At 38.9% G+C, this 21050-nt stretch overlaps 5 protein-coding genes and 3 long non-coding RNA genes across 22 annotated transcripts; 2 read left to right on the top strand and 6 right to left on the bottom strand.

The window, feature by feature from the left end:
* Positions 1-74: 74 nt before the first annotated feature.
* On the bottom strand, positions 75-1375 carry LOC116933484 (regulator of G-protein signaling 2-like). Its single transcript, XM_045180628.1, has 4 exons — positions 1248-1375; positions 1060-1184; positions 819-982; positions 75-689 (listed from the first exon to the last, which is right to left on the bottom strand). Exons 2-4 carry the CDS (start codon positions 1175-1177, stop codon positions 498-500), a joined length of 474 nt encoding a protein of 157 aa, XP_045036563.1. The 5' UTR covers positions 1178-1184; positions 1248-1375; the 3' UTR covers positions 75-497.
* Positions 1376-3787: 2412 nt separating this feature from the next.
* Positions 3788-5308, top strand: LOC116933487. 4 transcript variants are annotated; one of them, XR_006652506.1, is made up of 3 exons: positions 3788-3899; positions 4106-4400; positions 4637-4948. It is a non-coding gene; the product is annotated as an uncharacterized LOC116933487 (long non-coding RNA). The 4 variants fall into 4 exon arrangements; XR_006652505.1 differs by adding an exon at positions 5176-5308 and having other exon boundaries at positions 3804-4400; positions 4637-4917; XR_006652504.1 differs by having other exon boundaries at positions 3804-3903.
* LOC116921401 (serine/threonine-protein kinase/endoribonuclease IRE1) lies at positions 4461-6492 on the bottom strand. Of its 2 annotated transcripts, XM_045180510.1 has the most exons (5): positions 6339-6492; positions 5801-5999; positions 5198-5739; positions 5059-5124; positions 4461-4684 (listed from the first exon to the last, which is right to left on the bottom strand). In XM_045180510.1, exons 1-5 carry the CDS (start codon positions 6358-6360, stop codon positions 4608-4610), a joined length of 906 nt encoding a protein of 301 aa, XP_045036445.1. In that variant the 5' UTR covers positions 6361-6492; the 3' UTR covers positions 4461-4607. The 2 variants fall into 2 exon arrangements, with proteins under 2 accessions (XP_045036445.1, XP_045036438.1); XM_045180503.1 differs by having other exon boundaries at positions 4461-5124.
* A 181-nt stretch (positions 6493-6673) lies between these two features.
* LOC116921320 (serine/threonine-protein kinase/endoribonuclease IRE1) lies at positions 6674-8175 on the bottom strand. Of its 2 annotated transcripts, none has more exons than XM_032927614.2 (4): positions 8036-8175; positions 7695-7941; positions 7130-7626; positions 6674-7067 (listed from the first exon to the last, which is right to left on the bottom strand). In XM_032927614.2, exons 2-4 carry the CDS (start codon positions 7937-7939, stop codon positions 6916-6918), a joined length of 894 nt encoding a protein of 297 aa, XP_032783505.2. In that variant the 5' UTR covers positions 7940-7941; positions 8036-8175; the 3' UTR covers positions 6674-6915. The 2 variants fall into 2 exon arrangements, with proteins under 2 accessions (XP_032783505.2, XP_045036454.1); XM_045180519.1 differs by having other exon boundaries at positions 7695-7926; positions 8036-8160.
* Positions 8176-9285: 1110 nt separating this feature from the next.
* On the bottom strand, positions 9286-10654 carry LOC116933483 (serine/threonine-protein kinase/endoribonuclease IRE1). Its single transcript, XM_032941249.2, has 3 exons — positions 10274-10654; positions 9710-10209; positions 9286-9644 (listed from the first exon to the last, which is right to left on the bottom strand). Exons 1-3 carry the CDS (start codon positions 10534-10536, stop codon positions 9529-9531), a joined length of 879 nt encoding a protein of 292 aa, XP_032797140.2. The 5' UTR covers positions 10537-10654; the 3' UTR covers positions 9286-9528.
* A 676-nt stretch (positions 10655-11330) lies between these two features.
* Positions 11331-12792, bottom strand: LOC116936488 (serine/threonine-protein kinase/endoribonuclease ire-1). Of its 2 annotated transcripts, none has more exons than XM_032943633.2 (4): positions 12645-12792; positions 12315-12583; positions 11762-12252; positions 11331-11689 (listed from the first exon to the last, which is right to left on the bottom strand). In XM_032943633.2, exons 2-4 carry the CDS (start codon positions 12569-12571, stop codon positions 11559-11561), a joined length of 879 nt encoding a protein of 292 aa, XP_032799524.2. In that variant the 5' UTR covers positions 12572-12583; positions 12645-12792; the 3' UTR covers positions 11331-11558. The 2 variants fall into 2 exon arrangements, with proteins under 2 accessions (XP_032799524.2, XP_045036458.1); XM_045180523.1 differs by having other exon boundaries at positions 12315-12579; positions 12645-12777.
* Positions 12793-13006: 214 nt separating this feature from the next.
* Positions 13007-20363, top strand: LOC116933489. Of its 6 annotated transcripts, none has more exons than XR_006652428.1 (8): positions 13023-13667; positions 13792-18161; positions 18222-19164; positions 19233-19295; positions 19354-19483; positions 19548-19619; positions 19694-19798; positions 19901-20193. It is a non-coding gene; the product is annotated as an uncharacterized LOC116933489 (long non-coding RNA). The 6 variants fall into 6 exon arrangements; XR_006652429.1 differs by having other exon boundaries at positions 13044-13667; positions 13792-13970; positions 14543-19164; XR_006652432.1 differs by having other exon boundaries at positions 13007-13667; positions 13792-19164; positions 19677-19798; positions 19901-20363.
* LOC123477149 lies at positions 19525-20800 on the bottom strand. Of its 4 annotated transcripts, none has more exons than XR_006652488.1 (4): positions 20517-20800; positions 20352-20444; positions 19880-20296; positions 19525-19810 (listed from the first exon to the last, which is right to left on the bottom strand). It is a non-coding gene; the product is annotated as an uncharacterized LOC123477149 (long non-coding RNA). The 4 variants fall into 4 exon arrangements; XR_006652496.1 differs by having other exon boundaries at positions 20360-20444; positions 20517-20799; XR_006652484.1 differs by having other exon boundaries at positions 20378-20444; positions 20517-20794.
* Positions 20801-21050: the final 250 nt, after the last annotated feature.

Here is a 21050-nt window from a genome sequence, read left to right as displayed (position 1 = left end):
GCGAAATTCGATCATTTTAGTGTGTGGCCTTGCGGTGGATTCATCCCACAGTCTGTTAGATAATAGCGATACAATTTAATGTAAGGCAATTTCATTCTATTCAAGTGATACACACGTGATACATCCATGTTACAAATAGTATATATTGTTTTCATTTTATTTACAGGCACGATTATCAATTGAATGTATGTTTACAATTGAGGGAAGACGAAGTCGTCGGAACCAGCCGATTAGTCGTTTCCACATTTTGTCAAAAATCGCAGAAAAAATCACAGTTCATTTGACTACACAACAAAACAAACAAGAAATCTAAACGATAATTGATAACAAAAAGTATTTGGTAGTTTATCAATAGGACAGAAATCGATCAGTTTTTCAGAACTAGCGATGATGAAAGTGCGAGTGATGGCGATTTACAGAGACGCTCTCCGCATTTCAACTTTCAGTGTCCCTTTAATTCGAATGAAGTTGAATTTCACGGTCCCAGTAATTTTTTTTTATCGTGACGGTGGGTAGTTTTCCGTCTGGATGAGTTCGAGAAACAGTCCCGACTGGAGGAAACGCAGGTAAGAATCCCGTTCCATCATGTGCTGGATCCGCCTTTGTGCACGATCGAAAGCGTGTTCGTCCAATTGACTTGATTGGACATTAGTTAATGTAATGAGCCTCGTTTCAGCATCCAGATTGACCTATTAGGCAAACCGATAGAGAAATAGAAAAGAAGAATTAATTAGTGACGGATAAATTATCTTTGAATCAACAGAAATCTGCTGAGAATATCAACGTTGAATGAAACAAAACAAGATTTTTAAACGTACTTCTTTAGGTGCTTGAACGGCCACAAAATCCTGGTAAATCTGCGCAGCCCGAGCTGCCATTTTTTTGGGTTTCATGTTCTTGTAATATTCGACGGCCAGCCAAAATTCCAGGTTCTCGTTGCTGAATTCGCGTAGTAAAAAGGCCCGGTAAAGAGACGATCCGTCTGTTTATAAAGGTACGCACAAATGAATGAATTTAGTGAACAAGATATGCGTTTATTGGATAGACTATAAGACTTACATTTGGATGTCATTAAAGTCGAGAAACATTCCGTCCATTTTTGGGCCTCTTCCGGTTGCGGCCGAACCGACAATGATTCCCCTTTCCTTTTGCCTAGGAACGCAAGATGGATCCGCATTTCGAAACTGTAATAATTACACAATATTATTGAAATTTGAATCGAATCATTTATGGGAAATGGAACTGACCGTTTGATTGAATTCACTGCGAGTTGAATGATTTGAAAAGACGAGATGGTTCTGATGGTTGTGCTTTGCCAGTGTGAAGTCAGGGAATGGTCACGCCCGTTTATATAACGTGCGTTTTGCAGCGGAGGAAAAGGGTCTTCCTTCGAATATCCTCCGACGAGACGCCATTGCGCGCGCACTTTTTCAAAAGAAAACAGTCGATTTCTTAAAATCTTTTTGTTTGCACGATACCAGCATGCAGTGGGGGCAAGGAAGAAACGTGTCGCGTGAATCTCGTGTCCGTGTTTGACGTAAGGACAAACGAGTGGGATTCAATCAAAGAACGACAGTTAGGGGGTAAATGTACATGAATTCAATATAAGCTCTGTCCTTTACGACTTGAATATCATAACATCTTTTATACACAGCCGATCTATTCGCAGTTGATTTGCAGCGTATGATGTGATTAAATTATACGATGTACCGTTACATCTCCTGAGCCTTTTCCTCATTGAATAAATCATTGAATTCTGAACAGAATCGAGAATCTTTTACTGAGAAAAGAGGATTCAACTTCATCCAACATCGTCATGTATTTCATCCTGACAGTATCAGAAATTAAAAAGGAAGCGAATAAAAATTTCACGCACGATGACAGTGTAAGCTTCTTTCAGTCAGATGCTGCATTAAAAGCTTCTTTTTCTACCGAGTGGGTGATAAATACAAGATCACGCCCGAGATATACGCGTATGTGCGCCATTTTCGTGAACGCGCAGAGGAAATGGAATGAAATATTAAATCATGAAGATGCAGCAGTTTTTTTGTTTTTTTTTTTTTTTTTTATTATACTCTTTTTAGCGATTGGATTGAGAAATAGAACACATCCAAATCGGTCAATAAACGGGAAAAAAGTAAAACGATTCCCAACAGAAGTGTCACGTTCCGCGTTGCCAGCGTGTCAACATCTGATAGATCGAAAATCCCCACGTTTGCTACGCAATTCCCTGTCTCCTCGTGTTCACTTGGAACGTGTCAAAGCCAAGATTTAAACATGATTTGAAAAGATATACGACAGTACACAAGGATGCCCCCTCCCCCAGCAGTAGAACGTACATGAAGGGCAAAATCGGTAAACTTACAAGTGCGCAGGAGACGATAAAGAACGCACGGTCTCTTAGAATGTTCCCTGTTGCCGTCGTGATTGAATTAGAGTTGTGTATAAGATATTAAATAGTATTCGGGCGAGAACATTTTAAATCCTTAGAAATGCAACAAAAACTTTCTTTTGACCTATAAAGGGGCTGCTATTACTTGTTGCCATGGTAACCGTGCTGAATTCACGTGCCTCTCAACCTCGTGCCGTCCATTCGCACGTCTTTTGCTTTTCACCATCTACACCTGAACTCTATAGCTTGATTTGATTAATTAGTATATAGTAAGGCCTTCACGCAGTAGCCATTCAAGCGGGTAACACAGCGAAAAACGGGCTAGAAAGCCGGATGTCGTGAAAGGAACGGAAAAAGAATCATTACGGGCAAGTGCGCGAAATCCAGGGCAACTATCCCGGCAACAGGTAAAGCGAAGAAAATTGGCCTTTTTTTTATCTTCTTTTGGCTGTACCTTATGTTTATTTATAGCTTTCAAAGTTCCCACTTGTATAAAATAAATGTACATGACAACCGCTATGAGTGGAACTGTTTCATATCGATAAAGTTCAGCACGTGTATATACCATTTGGCTATCGAATAGAAGTCAACGTCAACTTTTGATGTGATTGCGTCTCAATCCAAACGTCACGATTGAATTTTTAAAAACATTCCATTGTTTAATGTTTGGTAAAAATGGAAATTTCAGTGTAAATGTATATATGGTTGTATTATAGGCTTTTCGTTTGGGTAAATAAGTGTGTTTTAGGATAGATCGTATACGGCTTCCACATTTGTCGTGAACTGTGGGCGGGTGGAAGATTGGATTCGGGTGGACTTTGCACGAGACAGGGACGTGCAAAAGAAAAAGACTTTCACGTGTCAACCCAAACAGCTAAGGTCCCTTATCGATCGACGTCTTCCGCTGGGCACGATCCGGCTGAACGCGTTCAATACGCAATAGAAGAAAGATGCAGAAATAGAAAAGCTTGGTCTCCTTTCTGTATAGACTATGCACATAAAGAAAAAACTAGGAAGTTTATTTATTTTATTTTTTCATATGACAATGTTCCGGATGCTTTCCGAAAAGCTTTCAGAGATTTTCATCACGCGAGCTGCTGGTCGTTATTGATTTAACGATTGCAGAGAAATATCGATTTAAAAAATATATCGAGTGGATAGTCTGGAAATAAAGAAAAAGAATGGTCTGTGCCTTCCAGCTGTTTCCTTGCAACAGACTTTAATGGATTTCCATTCTGTTTGCAATTGAGTGTGCGAGACAATTCCAGTTCCATCCCCCACCTGATTCGTGCAGTCTTTCATGTCGATGGTAGCCCATCTAGTTCTAGGTATATTTACGCATTTACGTTGCCGTTTAGTTATATCCGAAAACATGAGGATGAGTTGGGATTTTACAGGTGTGCCACAGGCATTGCGTATAAAGAGTTGCACGTGCCGGCAGAAGTCCTTGGACATTAATGATGTCTCAGCCTTTATACTCGGCAGTTCCAGAAAGCAGCACATTTCTGTAGGTAGGGGAATTTGTTAGGTCATTGATACTGAGGGAAAGGGGGATAAAAAAAATCCATGATGGCCGCTTCATATCTTTTTTGTTAATTATTTTTTTATTTCTTTTGGACTTCCCAGCCGGCTGTTAATGAACTTAGAAAAAAAAATATAAAATTGTTTACCTACACCCCGGCTGGAATAACATAAAAACTGTTCCTTTTGCAGCCCTATCCTTTACCTCTTTAAATAAAAACGAGAGGCAGCCAACTGACGACAGAACAGTTCGTCTCCCACCTGTGGCTGCGTTATTGATTACAGATAGTGCACGGCAAATCGTCTTTGAAATTCAAATAGGACGACACGTTTCTTGGATTTTTTTTTAGTTACGTAACAATTTTCGAGTAACACTTTTTGTTTAGTGCTTCATTGATGACCAACGTGAGTGTCATCATCATAATACTTCAATTTGCTGGAACGAGAACAATTTGCTGCTATCGCACAGACAACCGGATCAACTCAGGTGATCGACAGTAACTGAGAAATTTATACTTTACGTAAGGACATGAAATTAATCACAAGAGGCTGCTAAAGATGTCTATTTAAGAAGAAACAAATCATGTGACACGATTAGTTTTTCTGTACCTGAACGTTTCGTCTTTATCAATCAAATTAAATTGATCAAAATTCTGTTAATCTACTATGCAAGTCAACTGAATTATGTCTTCTGTTATTCACGTTGCAATTCCATTTCCAAAGTGCCTAGCACTGAATTTTTTCCAGGTTTACCTTCGTTCAAAACCCAGCTGTAGCAGACGGCTCATCTATCCCCTTACCCCTTTTTATGTCTGTACCCCGAGGCCCGTATGTAGACCGACTAGAGGGCGTAAGTGGCCCATGGAGAAATTGGGTGGCCCATAGCAGACGGGGTGTGATTGTCGTGGTGTGCGTACTGACGTACTGTGTGAATGTCATCTCGTCTCACGTGTGTGAGACTGGTCCTAAGGGAGGGCTGTGCTGTTTGTGCTGGCTACCCCCGCGTAAGTGTTAAATATATTTGTGTAAACCCTAGTCATTTGTAAGTCTTATATTACTCTAGTAATAAGGAATTAGTTTAAGTCCCCTTTTCATTCGGTTTGTTCGGCTGAAACCGCTCGCCGGCCGACGAACCGCAACACAGCGATGTTCAGAACGAGCTTTAGTCATTCCGTCAATCATTTTAAACGCATAGTGTTCGCTTGGTATTCCTTAATCAAATAACACGTTAGAAAAGAATCTGAATTTCTATCCTTATGCAGGTTACGTAACCACAGTTCTTACCATTCTCTTCGATATACTTTCTGTCGTTCCGGATATTCTCAGTGACGTCACTCTCATCCTTTTCTTGCAAGTTAAATGGCTTTCCTGGTGTCGAAAATAGATGAATGGAAGTCCCTTTTTTAACGATGTAAGTGAAAAACAGGCAGCCCAAGGGGAAAATGTCGATCGATTTGTCCTCTCTGATATTTTTCATTTCCTCATCTTTCATTTTACCGTCCTCTAGTCGAAGATACTCGGGAGCATGATAAGCCCTGGTTCCTCTAGGGCCGGTATAAGAATGTTTTCCGTCTTGCGTCATGGGTTTAGAGCACGCGAAATCCGAAATTTTCAAAACAAATTTGAGTTTTGGATCAGAATTGTTGGCAATGAGCACGTTATCTGGCTTGATATCTCGATGGACAATATTTTGCGAGTGGATGTAAGCCAATCCGCTTGCCATTTGCATCAAGGCTTCAACCTCCGTTGGCATGTGATCCTTGTACATTTTATCACCGTTAATGTAGTCACGAACCGTCCCTAAACATCGTTCAAGTATCCAAAACCTGATGAGTTGAAGTATAATTAAGTATTAGAATTGTTTGAGGTCAATATTTCATTTTGTACTTGAAATTTGGAGTTTCTTGGACATCAACAAGTTTTATGACGTTTGGATGATCCATTTGTCTCATTGCTGCCTCTTCTCTGTCTCGCAATCTTTCAACCATCCTTTCCTTTTCAATTCTCTTGACGGCCAAACCTGGATCCCCTGCAAAAACAGTAGTGTGTTCTCCTCTTCCAAGAACTTCGTTTTTGTCATAGTAGGCTGTTTTTAAGGCACGAACCGGAGCGCAAAGCAGGTTTAAACAAAAGACAATTAAATCAGCGAATACGTAAAGTTTGCCCAGTACTATAAACGTCTCAATTCCGCCTTTACAGATTAGATAGATAAATAGATAGTTGTAACGGCTCCAAAAGTGATTTTTGGCAAAATTTTAGGTAAAGTACCGGTAAGAAACTTAACGGGCAAGCATTTTTACACAAATAATGTTTTAGCATTATCCTGTACGGCTTGTATAAAACTTAAAGTTAAAAAAAAAAAAAAAAGCTCCAATTTTAAACATTTAATAGGAAATCTTTAAATATTGCATTTTGAAAAACGTACGTTCGGGATCAGGATCTGCCATTTGTGGTGTTGCACCTTCTTTTCAATCTGACTTAACTCAATAAAACAAGAAAGCTTCGCACAGTTTGAAGTACTCTAAATCACTAGTAACGGTAAAGATGTATCTGCTTACTTATGTGCAATTCAAAACCGTTGAGAGGAAATTTGAAATGTCATTATCTTATCTTGATCCGAGACTCTTAGACATGCCCATTTGATTTAAACGACAAACGGAAAGAGTAGATTTCGTCACATCTATTTTCAACGCAATCGGTATTTTTGTAATAATGTTCTTTTATGACAAATATGAGCGTCCGTTAAATATCAACCAGGTCTTTTTTGAATTGATGCATCCCATTTTTTTATTTATGTATCTGATTATTCGTTTAACTGATTCGTTATATGATGTTTAACTGGGGCTTTATCACAGAGGGAACATGGTCTAATAGTATGGATAATATACCGATCCAGATATGGGTAGTCCGTCTAAGCTGCCGTAAGATTTGTTTTGTGCATACCTAAAGTGCCGTGTATGTTCATCTTAAACTGTCTTTTTTTAACAAGATTTTGACAGATTTCAATGTTTATTGTCTTCATCCTGTGCAAGTTTCAGCTTCTGATTTTCTAAAGTTTTCAAAACGCGGTCTAGTGTCCAACGGCTGGTTGGATTCACCTCCGTCATGCCGTCAATCATTGAAAATGCATAATGATCCTTGGATAGACCTAGTTCTAAATAGAAGCAAGAATAAATTATGTCTTGATAAGAATTGATTTGATCTCGGATTAGTTACCATAGCCGTCTTTGCCGAGATACTTTTTCCCTTTGAAAATGTTGGCAACGGTTACAAACTCGATGATAATCTTTTCTTTGGCAAAAGGATGACCGCCCATCGTGATGTAACTAAAAAACAAACAGCCCAAGGAGAAGATGTCGGTTGACACGTAAGCTTTAATTTGTTGCTTTTCTTCTGGGCTTTTTTCTTCCGATTGAAGCAATTCCGGAGAATTGAACATCCGAGTGCCTGTGGGTACGCTGGACAAAGAAAAACTTTGGGAACTCGTTGTAACTGGCCGACAGATCCCGAAATCCGATATTTTCAGGACGTGGGAAGAAGAAATCAACACATTTTCTGGTTTAATATCTCGATGGACAAAATTCTGCGAGTGAATGTATTGCAGTCCGCTAGCCATTTGCATCATCCCTTCGATTTCGGAAGGCATTGGGCCAGTGTACTTTTTTCTTATGTAGTCTCGAATCGTTCCCACGCAGAACTCCAATATCAAATACCTTAAAGGTATAGCAGGAATTGTGACCATTCAAAATGAAAATAGTTTCATCATTTTTGGGTTACTCACCTGAAATTTTGCTTTTCTACAACCTCAATTAATTTGAGAACATTGGGGTGTTCTAATTTTTTCATGGTTTCATCTTCCCTTCGTTGACGGGCTGGGTCCACAACAGTGTCCGCGTTTGTGAGGACTCTTTTGATGGCAACTTTTTCTCCAGCAAAAGTGCCGAGGAATACGTGACCTTCTGCTCCTTTGCCCAAAAGTACCTTCTCGTCCAACTCCATAATCGGGCTGGGATCTTCACAAGACATGTCCAGTTCAAAGTTGGAACATCAATTAGTAATGCTGCAATACTTGGCCACAGCGGAAAAGCTCTAATGATATTTTAAAAGTGTTTTTTTATGTACCTTTGTGTTGATTAATCGGGAAGGGTGTTAATTTAAACGAGTTGTGTAAGACGTGGCAAGAACAACTAATTTTTATTGAGCCGATTATAAGGCGTGTGTATCTCGAACTGCATATCTACGTGGTATACTCATGCTAGCTGTCTTATCTTTAACCGGCCGAGAAACAGATCCCACAACCACCAGCCATTTATTTATGTAAGTGTATAATGTTAATCTATGATTGTTTGGTAAACGACCTCGTTGAACGGCTCTGAAATTTCGTTAACTTTTCAGCTTTTATCAGCTCTGAAAGGAATCTAATAAAACCCATCATGGAAACGTGCATACAATTGCTAACGTTTCACGCGGGCTTGCATAATGTGGTCAATCGATGAAACAATATAGCGGGGAAATCCCTATGTAACACACACGGAATGCAAAATGGAAAGCAAAACGATGTGCATTGCACGTTACGTTGCGGACGTGTTGATAATTTCACGCTCGGTTCATTAAGGGTTTCTTCAGGACCATAAGAATTAGCATCGTTTTCCTCATGAAAGCATTTACAAATCGCTGCGATGGTTCAGCCTTTCTCCCTTTTGCTTTTGTGACCTTAATGATCTTTCCACCTTTATATTTTTTTGAATCGGCAGTTTCAAGAAGTAGCACATTTCCGTAGGTAGGGCAATTTGTTAGCTCATCGGAACTGAGGGAAAGGGGAATTTTAAAAAATCCATGATGGCCGCTTCACATCTTTTTTTTTTATTTGTTTTTATTTCTTTTATACTTCCCAGCCAGTTAATGAACGCTTAGAAAAAAATATATACATCAAATTGTTTACCTACACCACGATTGGAATAACCTATCCCTATCCTTTCCCTCTTTAAACAAAAAATCGAGAGGCAGGGCAAGAATCAGGAAAGATTTAGAGCCTGGAACGTTCCTTAAATTTTGCCATTTCTGTTGCCAACTGACGACAGAACAGTTCGTCTCCCACCTGTGGTTGCGTAATTGATTGCAGGTTGTACACGTCTATAGTTATCATTGCCATTCAGGTAGGACGTCAAAATTCTTGCATCTTGGCAAGTTTTTGCGTCACGTAGACATTTCCAAGTGACAAATTTATTTAGTGCTTCATCATCATCGTCACTCCAGTTTCCAGGCAACGACGACACTTTGCTGCTCTCGCACAGACAACTGGATCGACCCAGGTGATCGACATCAACAGAGTAAATTACTTTACGTAAATACCTGGAATTAATGACAAGAGGTTGCTTAAAGTTGTTTAATTTAAGACGAAATATGTCATGTGACAAGATTAAGTGTATCTTAACATTTCGTCTTAATTAAATTTGTCGAAAATCTGTTGATCCATGACTGCAAGTTAACTGAATTAGTTCTTCTCTTGTGCACGAAGCTCCTTGCTCGCGTAGAATGTTTTCCAGATTTATCTTTGTCCTTGTTAACGAGGTATCGGTCAGTTTCCGATGAGACTGCTTCTGTTTCTTAATATGTTAATGCGTTAAACGAGGAGTTAGTTTTAACTGGACCGCGTCAAGACCCAAGCGTGTAACTGGAACAGCAGCAATCATTCCCTCGACAATGGATTGGAAAAGCGGGTCGGTGATCCCTACGAATAAATTAAAAAGATCCATTAGCAATCATAGCTAAAAATAAAAACTCTAATGTCTTTACCTTCAAGGTTGTACTTTCCTTCCAGAACGTTCGCCGGAATGAGGTAGAATCCCCTAGAATCTTCGAACGGATGTTTTCCTTTAGTCAAATAGCTGTAAAAGAGGCAACCTAGGGCGAAGATGTCGGATGAAATGTTGCTCCTCTGATGATCTAGGATACCGGATTTGGCTTGCTCATCGGATAACATGAGCAGCTCAGGTGAAAAGTAGCGTCGCGTACCTTTGACGCCACTTTTCAACGAGTAGGTGCCACTGGCCGTCGTTGGCTTTGAAAAGCCAAAATCGGAAATCTTGAGCCTGGTTTTTTCTTCAGTAGTTGATTTGTATATCAAAACGTTGTCGTCTTTGACGTCTCGATGCACCAGGCCCATTGAGTGGATGTAAGCCAATCCACTGGCCATTTGATACAGGGAATCAGCTTCAGGGGGTGGCATGGGACCAGTATAATTTCCTCTGATGTAATCTCCAATCGTGCCTTCGCACAACTCGAGATAAAAATACCTTACCCATAACGATATTATTGTCTGTTTTGAATAGCTGATTTATCAAAGTAACTTGAACTTACTTGTAATTTTTGTCGATTTCGACGTGAAGGAGTTTGAGGACGTTGGGATGGTCCAACTTTTTCATGTTTTCCTCCTCCCTTTGCTGTCGGGCGTTGGTTGAATCGGCGGAACTGTTTGAAACGAAGAATTCAGTCTTGTCAATCCGCTTAATGGCCACCCTCTTCTCATTCCATGATCCTTCGTAAACAATACCGTAAGCTCCTTTACCCAGAAACGTGGCATCTTGTGAAACGGACGTTTCGTACTCGCCTGTGACGGACATTATTGTAGTATCAGGAAATCAGATTCACGTTTGATTAAAAATGGCTTAACTTTCGAGGTTGGGCTTGAGCTATTGCTAGTTCATACAACTCTGATAGAATTTGGGTTTTCTTTTGTTTTTGTCCCATGATTTCATGCAGCCAAAATAGTCTTATCTTATTCATTGTCAAGATATGGACAAATCTCACTGTTGGGCAATTTGCTTAGTTTGTAGCGGAGTTAAAAAAATATAATTTGTTTGATAAAATGTTGCAATAGTGAACATTTAACTACTGTCTTATTAGTTAGAAACACGAGCTCATTTTTTTTAGCGTAAAGAAAACTGATATCCCATCTTCTGACGTGAGAGCTTGTTTTGTCCATATTCCCGAACTACAAAAGAAGTAGTTTAACTGCTGTGTATTTTGACTTGCAACATGCAATTTAAGCGGGTTTTTTCTCGAATGATATTTGTCTTCCAAGACCACAAGAATTAGCATCGTTTTGCTCAGATAAGCATTTTAAAATAGCTGTGATGATTCAATCATTCAACCTTTTGTTTTTTGGCACTTGCTTCAACGTTTGCGAATCCATTTGAAACGGACGATTGTGCCTTGTCCGTCTGTTTGTAGAGCACTTTTATTTCCGTAATATTTAATTATAGAATGAACAACTGTTCCCAGTAATTGAAATAGCCAACGATAAAATGGAATTCAGCATTTTCTCGTTCCACCTGTTGTGTATTTACCCCAGCATTAATTGCTTGACGACGTTATCGTATTTCACTGTGTTACAATTGTGAGCCAATGGCGTCTGTCTTGCCTGATGTACTTTATTTGAAAGCAAAAACGTCTTATAGCCCACACACACACGTAATCATGTAAGCTGTAATATAAACAACAACAAAACGTGATATCATTTCGTGTTGCGATGCAGATATCCTCTTGCCTGCCAGTGTTCTTTCTCTTTTAAGATAAGATTTTTTTCCTAACCGAATAAACAACTAGCAAATGCACATCTTAAAACAGAAATTGTAATTGAATTTTATTCCGTTCTAATTCTTTTAGCTTCATCATTAAGGGTTTCTAGGGCTTGTTCTAATTTCCAACGGTTACTGGGATCTTTTTCAGTCATCCCGTCAATCATGGCATATGCATAATGATTCTCCTGTAAACCTAATAAGAAAAACATTTCATCTGCGCTTTTAAAACTCGTTATTCATTCACAATTCTTTCTGATATGCTTACCCATCGTGCCATTGAGGATCTTTTCATCGTTTTGAATATTAGTGGGAGTGAGAACTTCATTGGGAGGCCCTCCATTGGCAAACGGATGACCGCCCATCGTAAGGTAATTGAAAAAGAGACATCCCAGTGAAAAGATGTCGATCGAGACGTTAACGCGGATTTGTTCTTTCTCTTTTTTTGTTTTCTCCTCCGTCGAAAGGAATTCTGGGGAGTAATAGACTCGTGTGCCTTTTGGTCCACTGGACATAGAAAAACTTCCGGAGCCTGTGACTCCCCGGCTGAATCCAAAATCCGATATTTTCAAAATGAACTTTGGAGAAATCAATACGTTTCCTGGTTTTATGTCTCGATGGACAAAACGATTGGAATGGATGTAAAGTAATCCGCTAGCCATTTGAATCATTCCGTCGATCTCGGAAGGAATTTCGCCCTTATAGTCTCCTTTGACGTAATCGAAAAGTGTACCGACGCAGAATTCCAAAATCAAATACCTTGCAATGAGCAGTAACAAATAGATTAAACTGCGTTAACTTATTTTAATGAACATTGGTACTTGAAATTATCGTCATTCTGAACGTCAATGAGTTTGAGAACGTTTTGATGGTCCAGAATTTTCATGGTGTCCTCTTCCTTTTTCTGAGCAGCTTCGTCCAAATTGTTGCCCACATTTTTCAAAATCCTCTTAACAGCGACCTTTTCCCCATTAAAAGTGCCTGAGAAAACTTGACCAGAAATGCCAGTGCCCAAAACGTCATTCTTGTTATAATCTACAGATTTCTTAGGAAAAAACAAGTTAACTATGAAGTCCATCCTAGAGCCTAACTGTAAGGGAGATAACTATTAAAAACAAATATTTTTAAAACTTAATTTTCGTTCTTTTTACCTATGTACGCGACTTTCGGTAAAAGGTTCACACACGTCACGCACAACCAGGTAAGGCACTAAATAATATGTTTAACAAATCAACATACTTTGTGTATTTCCCCCTCTGTTTTATATCAATAGCTGCACACAATCTTATCTCTTCATTTCGCAACCGCTAGAGACCAATCTGAAATCCACCAACTATTTGCCTATTTTATCTTTTTTTCAAATAATAATCATTCATCAGTTTATGCTTGAAAACCGCCAAAATGTTATAGTCAACCTTAATTTCTTTTGTTGTTGATGACTTCATCTCTTCCCAAAGAATGCTCACCCAACCTCTGCATTCTGCCTTTGCTTATTACCTGCAGCTGTATAGAATTTTAAAGACTCGTGGAATGGAAAATGAGGAAAGATGTCCCCGTCCTTTCTCCTGAATGCAAAACGCAATTTTCTACCCCATCCTTATTGTCTCAGAATCGAACAGGGTCATTTTCAATTTTCCATTCTCACAGCAGTCAGGCTTTCCAATTGCGCAAGGAAGGTGCCCTAATTGTGTGTTCCACCATACGTGCAAGTGTGTTGTACGTGTAATGCATGTGATTGCTAATCAAGTTCAAACTGACTTTAGAGTTTATCCCCTTTCGGCATTTATACTTTTCATGTCTTTTAATACTTTTTTTGCTTTTGATAATCCCGAAACGCCTTCAGTTTCTTACGTAGAAAAACATCAACTTGTCGGAGCTAAGGGAATCGTGGACGAAATGATGGCCGCTTCTTTTCTTTTCTCCTTCAACTACAATTTTGATTCGACTTTTTCTCTGTTTCTCACAAACTACATAGGCCCCAGTAGCTCATTTGATGAAAAGTCTTTGTTCATCTTTAACTGAAGCTGACAAAAATGAAACGAACTTAACTAGCACAGTCCTGGAAGATAACTCCACGTCTAAAAGTCCGTGCAGAAACATACATCTAGGTGGAATTCTTAACTTGAGAGGGCTGCAAGAATTCCAAATGGAAGTGAAACGATACCCCAAAAAAGGTGAGACAACTTTGCGTATTAAAGGTTAAGTGTGTAAACATGAAGTTAAACAACTGGGTTATCGTTTATTCAGTTCTAAACTATGGAAGTATAAAGTGACACCGTCAATTGTTTTCGATTGCAGGAAACGCTCACATGGGGGTTTTCTATCACGTCTACCAGTTGCGTCACCCGACCTTTAACAAATACTACCGATACTTATTTGCAACTGTCAGGTGCTGACAACCAACGGCCAAATACGGTGACTTTGCTGTGACAATGCCAGCAACAATTTGAGCAAAATCTTCTACACTAGTTTCTACAGTAAGTACATTTGTGCCTCTCATCCTAACATGTAAATGCCCGTAAAAAAAAATTTTTCGGATCGTGCATAACCAACGAAATAATTCAGCGTAATGCTATGTACATTGTTTTCTGGCCCGCTGGATGTTTCGTATGGTAATGTAGGGCAAATAGTTAACCATCCGTGTGTGTTGATGCACTGTAGAAATGTGTCTATTTTTATCCGTCGACTATAAACATGAAGGGCGAGAAATACCAAGGGTTTCCTCCAGTTCCGGTAGCTTTCGGTATTTGTTTCGCCACGTGTTTGAAGGTGAAGCCTAAAACTTTGCAGTTCCTTTTTCTTTCTTAGGCGAAATCCCATTCTTCATCACCGCTGTTGGCGATTACAGCGCAGGCAACGGCTCGTTTGTAGTTCGGTTTGATCCAAATGTGTACTAGAGATTTCTAGAGACAGTTAAAGGTTCGACAAGGATTCCTTCCAGACCACTCGCTTTAACGTCCATCGATCTATTTGAAAGAGCCGATTGCGTCTTTTGTTGTCTGTTTGAAGCAGACCTTACCATTCCGTTTTTTTTTTTTTTAAATTGTAGAATGAACAACTTTTCCCGGAAGTCGAATTGGTCAATGAGCGGGCGAGATCCAGTATTTTCGCGTTGCACCTGTGTACCTATACCGGCATTAATTGCCTTATAGACGTTACGGTGTTTCATCGTCTTGCAACATTCTTGTGGGGCAATCTCATTTGCATTGCCTGTACTTTACTTGAAAGTAAAAACGTCATGTAGCCCACACAGATTTAATCAAGAGGGCCACAAAAACAAGAAAACGTGGTGTCATTTTGTGTTGCGATGCACGTGTCGTCTTGTCTACCAGTATTCTTTCTTGTTTAAGATATGATTGTTTTCCTAACTGCAGTAAAAACTAGCAAACGCATGTCTTAAAAATGTGCTTTTGATTGAATTTATTCTGTTTCAATTCTTTGAACTTCATTCAGAGTTTCTAGGGCTTGTTCTAATTTCCAACGGTTACCGGGATCTTTTTCAGTCATTCCGTCAATCATGGCATATGCATAATGATTCTCCGGTAAACCTAATAAGAAAAACATTTCACCTGCACTTTAAAAACTCGTTATTCATTCACAATTCTTTCTGATATGCTTACCCATCCTGCCATTGAGGATCTTTTCACCGTTTTTAATATTAGCGGGAGTGAAAACTTCATTGGGACGCTCTCCATTGGCAAACGGATGACCGCCCTCCGTAAGGTAATTGAAAAAGAGACATCCCAGTGAAAAGACGTCAATCGAAACGTCAGCGCGGATTTTTTCTCTCTCTTCTATGGTTTTCTCTTCCATCGAAATAAATTCTGGGGAGTAATAGACTCGTGTGCCTTTCGGTCCACTGGACATAGAAAAACTTCCGGAGCCTGTGACTCCCCGGCTGAATCCAAAATCCGATATTTTCAAAATGAATGTTGGAGAAATCAATACGTTTGCTGGCTTAATGTCTCGATGGACAAAACGATTGGAATGGATGTAATGCAATCCTCTAGTCATTTGAATCATTCCGTCGATCTCGGAAGGCATTTTGTCCTTATAGTCTCCTTTGACGTAATCGGAAAGTGTACCGACGCATAGTTCCAAAATCAGATACCTTATAACGAAATCAACAAACTGAGTGAACTGTGTTGAATAATTGTTACGTTCATAGATACTTGAAATTTTGGTCTTGCTGAACATCAAGGAGCTTGAGAACGTTAGGATGGTTCAGATTTCTCATGGCGTTCTCTTCCCTTTCATTATTAATTTCGTCTAAGTAAAAATTTTGAATCCTCTTAACAGCGACCTTTTCCCCATTAAAAGTTCCTCTGAAAACACAGGCAGAACAACCCTCGCCCAAAACTTCTTTCTTGTTGTAATCCATTTGTCTATTTTTAGATGTGGACCCTATTCAAGAGCCTAATTGTAAGCAAAATAACTTTTATTATACATTTTTTATATAAAATTCTCTTTCTTTTTACCTAAATATGACTTGTTTTCAGAAGTATTCAGTCCATCAGTTACGCACAACCATTTAAGGCACTATAGAGTTGGCTAACGTCCGAAGTTGCCAGTTCGATGAAATTGTGAAAAAAAAATTGGACACGAACTAGTAAAGGTTCTTGCAGAGTCATAGAACCCTGGTTCGTTCACGACAGGGGCAGACAGGGGGGGAATCGTCTGTCTTTGTGCCTAATTTCGGAAATAGCAGTCAGAGCCTCCAGCGGGTGTGTAATGCACTACATCGAATGCACCAATAAGGAAATGTCTTTGAAAACTTAAACAGCCAATTGCAACAGTGATAAGGAAACGAATGAAGCAGACGACACTTGAAAAATTAGAGAATTTGTTGCAGTTCGAATTCGAAAACAACCAACACCAGACCAGTGCACCTAATATATTAAAAAAATAATAATAAAAAAAAAATTAAAAAAAAATAAACAATTCGGTAGGTATTGAATAATAACATACAATTTATTTCCTCTAATTTTTTATCATATATATTATCGTTTTTTTTGTCAACAACTTGCATGAGATAGAATTCCTAACTGCAGTAAAAACTGGCAAACGCATGTCTTAAAAATGTGCTTTTGATTAAATTTATTCCGTTTCAATTCTTTTAGCTTCATTAAGAGTTTCTAGGGCTTGTTCTAATTTCCAACGGTTACCGGGATCTTTATCAGTCATTCCGTCAATCATGGCATAAGCATAATGATTCTCTGGTAAACCTAATAAGAAAAACATTTCACTTGCGCTTTTAAAACTCGTTATTCATTCACAATTCTTTCTGATATGCTTACCCATCCTGCCATTGAGGATCTTTTCACCGTTTAGAATATTAGCGGGAGTTTGAACTTCATTGGGAGGCCCTCCATTGGCAAACGGATGACCGCCCATCGTAAGGTAATTGAAAAAGAGACATCCCAGTGAAAAGACGTCGATCGAGACGTTAACGCGGATTTGTTCTTTCTCTTTTTTGGTTTTCTCTTCCGTCGAAAGGAATTCTGGGGAGTAATAGACTCGTGTGCCTTTCGGTCCACTGGACATAGAAAAACTTCCGGAGCCTGTGACTCCCCGGCTGAATCCAAAATCCGATATTTTCAAAACGAATGTTTGAGAAATCAATACGTTTCCTGGTTTTATGTCTCGATGGACAAAAAGCTTGGAATGGATGTAATGCAATCCGCTAGCCATTTGAATCATTCCGTCGATCTCGGAAGGCATTTCGCGCTTATAGTCTCCTTTGACGTAATCGAAAAGTGTACCGACGCAGAATTCCAAAATCAAATACCTTGCAATGAGCAGTAACAAATAGATTAAACTGCGTTAACTTATTTTAATGAACATTGGTACTTGAAATTAGTGTCATTCTCAACTTCAATGAGTTTGAGAACGTTTTGATGGTCCAGAATTTTCATGGTTTCCTCTTCCTTTCTCTGAGCAGCTTCGTCCAAATTGTTGCCCACAATTCTCAAAATCCTCTTAACAGCAACCTCTTTCCCAATAAAAGTTCCTTTGAAAACAAGGGCAGAACAACCCTCGCCCAAAACTTCATTCTGGTTGAAATTCATGTGTCTATTTTTGGATGTGGACCCTATTCAAGAGCCTAATTGTAAGCAAAATAACTTTTATTAGACATTTTTTATATAAACTTTTTACCTAAATATGACTTGTTTTCAGAAGTATTCAGTCCATCAGTTACGCACAACCATTTAAGGCACTATAATAAGTGTTTAACAGATCAAGATATTTATGATTCTCCATTGCTGTTTCATATCCATACCTGCATACAATAGAATCTCTTGATCTATCAATCCTTAAAGACCAATCCAAAATTCCCACTTAGTTGCCTTATTTTATATTTTTTCTTTTTCAAATAATGAACATTAATCGTTTAATACTTGAAAATCACGAAATGGGGTGTCCCTAAAACGCGAAAGCGAAACGCGAAACGAACAGCAACTAAAACGCGAAACGAACAGCAACTAAAACGCGAAACGCCGTGCGAATCAAGATGGTTTGTTTCGCGGTTTAGCCGCTGAATGGTGTTTCATTCCCATGCTAAAGTGCGAAACAACGTTGCGAAACAGAAGGCTGCTGGATGGCTGGCGAAAGCGCGAAATGTTAATATTTCAATAAATAAAAAAAGAAAATTTTAACAGGAATCGCAGGTAATTTAAAGTCAAACATATTTGCTTTTACCAACGTGTTGAAAGTTAATTTTGGGCAAGGCTTTTACATTTCTGACAGAGCCAAACAGTCTCATGAGTTTTTTCAGGCCAAATTTAACATGCTATGGAACCATTCAAGGCACTCAGAGGTCAGAGCACTGGAGAACATCCCAGTTAGCCCACGGCTTTACATTTTTTGGTTTAAACTCAATTTAATTCAATCAATTAATTTCATTTACTTCAATCAGATTCTAAACACATTGTTATATTTAAAATACTAGTTTTTTATTCCCCATCGTGTTTAGTTTCCTATTAGCCAATACAAGTTAACAATTCGTCGCGAATTTGTTCAAGTAAATGCCAACAAATTAAAAAAGGACTGGAAAGAACCATAGATTTAAAAAATGAGTTTTTGTTGGCGTAGAGCTTACAATGCTTATCGGGGTTACATGTTCTCAAAAAAGAATAGTACATGGTTCTTATTTCTCTAAATGAAATGCCAAATCCAATGGCATTTTAAAAAAGGATTTCGCAAAATCATTTCGCTATTTAGGTTGCCTTTTTTGAGTGTTTCGCAGCCCATTGCCTGGGGGCTGTTTCGCACGGCGTTCCGCGTTTTAGTCGCTGTTCGTTTCGCGTTTCGCTTTCGCGTTTTAGGGATGCCCGTCTGCATACTTTAAATATTTAAAAAGTTGTGATATCTTTAAGGCGCGTTCACACCAGAGGTTTTTCGGCTAGCCGAAAGATGAAAGATGAAAACTATGGCAACCGGTTTTACCAACATTTATTTTTTCTTTTTCCCAAAAAAAAAAAAAAATCTCTACTCTTTCGCCATCTAGCGGTCGATCTTGAACTCGGTTTCCCAAGTGATTTATTCCCTTTGTGTGACATTGCACTATTGCAGTTGCAGTCGAAGTCCTCGCGTTGCTGAGTCCCTCAAACAGCCTGCTGATTTCTGAGCACAACATCAATCTTAAGTGATTTCGTCGGCCGAAAGCGTCAGGTACAACACCTCTTACTCATCATTATTAATTATTATGTGTTAGCCTTACACCTTATTTTTACTTTAAGACGTTGAATTCTGAGCACAGCATCACCATGGCTCAAAATTATTTGGTCGGCCGAAAGCGTCAGGTACAACACTTATTAATCATTATTATGCGTTAGCCTTACATCTTATTTTTACCTTCAGACATTGAATTCACCATCTGATAAGGGTATGAAGGTGAATTCCATCAGTGCTGTACTTAAACATTCTCTGTCAGTAGTTCCATGTCCAGACGGGACAGAACATCTATGGGATAGAATCATATGCTACGTTGGTAAGTGTTACGCAGTGTGCTTTCATTATAGTTAATACTAATAGCAGTCTCGTGTTTTATTCAGGACTTGGTTATTCAGTGAGAAGAATAACGTGAGAAGAATAACAACACACAACATTTCTCATTAGACTTGCAGGTGGGCATCATTTAAGAATGATTTACCTTTTTTATACTTAAGAAAACCCCTTGAAAGTTCCTCTTCGCGTTCAGTTAGGGATGACGACTTCAAAGACAAAACATCTGGAACAAGTTGGAAAGAATTGCTTCTCGTTCCTTCCAACAACCGGCTTTTCGTAACAACTGTTTCTATCTCTCGTAAATGCAATGCTAACACATAACAAAAAGCAGACTCCATTTTAAAAAGTAAAACAACCAAGTTAACAATCTTCTTATTACCGTTCTTTCCCTTTTCATTAGGTTTCACCATGTTGAATTCAACTTGACCGACATCAGCAGTACTGCAGGAGCGACGCTTTCACTTTCAGAGCCTCAGGAACGCGAGGACTTCGACTGCAGTATCACACAAAGAGACAGTGTTACCACGAAAAAAATCATGATCGGGATCGTTTACTGTTATATTAAAGTCTGTTGGAGACAATGTTGTCATAACATGCTGCAAAACTCTCCCTGTAACAATTTCCCCTCCACTTTCTTTAATGTAACTTTGCAATTCTTCTACACAAAGAGAAATACAGATGGGAAATAACAAATGTGACACAAGAAATCATTCGTTTGTAGAAATGAATCGGAATCTTTCCAATACCAAAAGTCAGCATCATTGCCTGCGAGCCTGCCAATGTTTTCCGTACTTGCCTTCAAATATAAAATTTGGTCATTGATGTACATCACAATTGAAAATATATCCAACCTATGTACATAATTTGTATTTCTTACTATGCATTGTGCTACTTTCATGTAGTTGAGGCCAACAGGTTGCACAGGTTACCCTAACCCCATTACTCTTGGAGTATATGTTATGCAGTAAACTTTTAATGCAAAGCACAGGTAGGACTGTAGGAGATTTAGTAGCTACTTTTTATTTTCGTTGCTTTCTGTCATTGGGCGATTTGCGCAGTTAATAGACCGGCCGAATAGCAGCTGGCGCTGGCCACACCGTCTCGGACGTGGTAAACCGTTTACGAGTACCGTGGCGTGTAGTATGCAAACGGGAATTTTAGAGGTACCCAAAAGAGTATTAATGACAAACTGTGATGTACTCTGTGAAACTTTACCTAGTGCGCCTGCGAATTCCAACGAGTACTAAGAGAAAATGTGTAAATATACGTAAACTTCAGCTTAATTCAAGGCAGGACCATATTACTTTACTATGAAAGTAATGTGCCAATTATGAATCAAACCACAAGACAGCAGCAATAAGAACTTTTAACGCATTTGAACAAAAATCATGTTCGGAAGATGCGATGCGTGATTGACTCGTTAAAACCGGTTTTTAAAAATTCATTCACAGGTTTTAAAAAACTTTGGTTCCTCCCGCTCATATTGCGACTTGCCAGTCACTACTTTGTTGTGTAAAATGGTTGAATTGGACCCTGGAATGAAAAAATAC

Source organism: Daphnia magna, linkage group LG1 (genome assembly GCF_020631705.1).
Source record: "Daphnia magna isolate NIES linkage group LG1, ASM2063170v1.1, whole genome shotgun sequence".
Taxonomy (NCBI): domain Eukaryota; kingdom Metazoa; phylum Arthropoda; class Branchiopoda; order Diplostraca; family Daphniidae; genus Daphnia; species Daphnia magna.
This window is presented reverse-complemented; position numbering and strand designations above follow the sequence as displayed.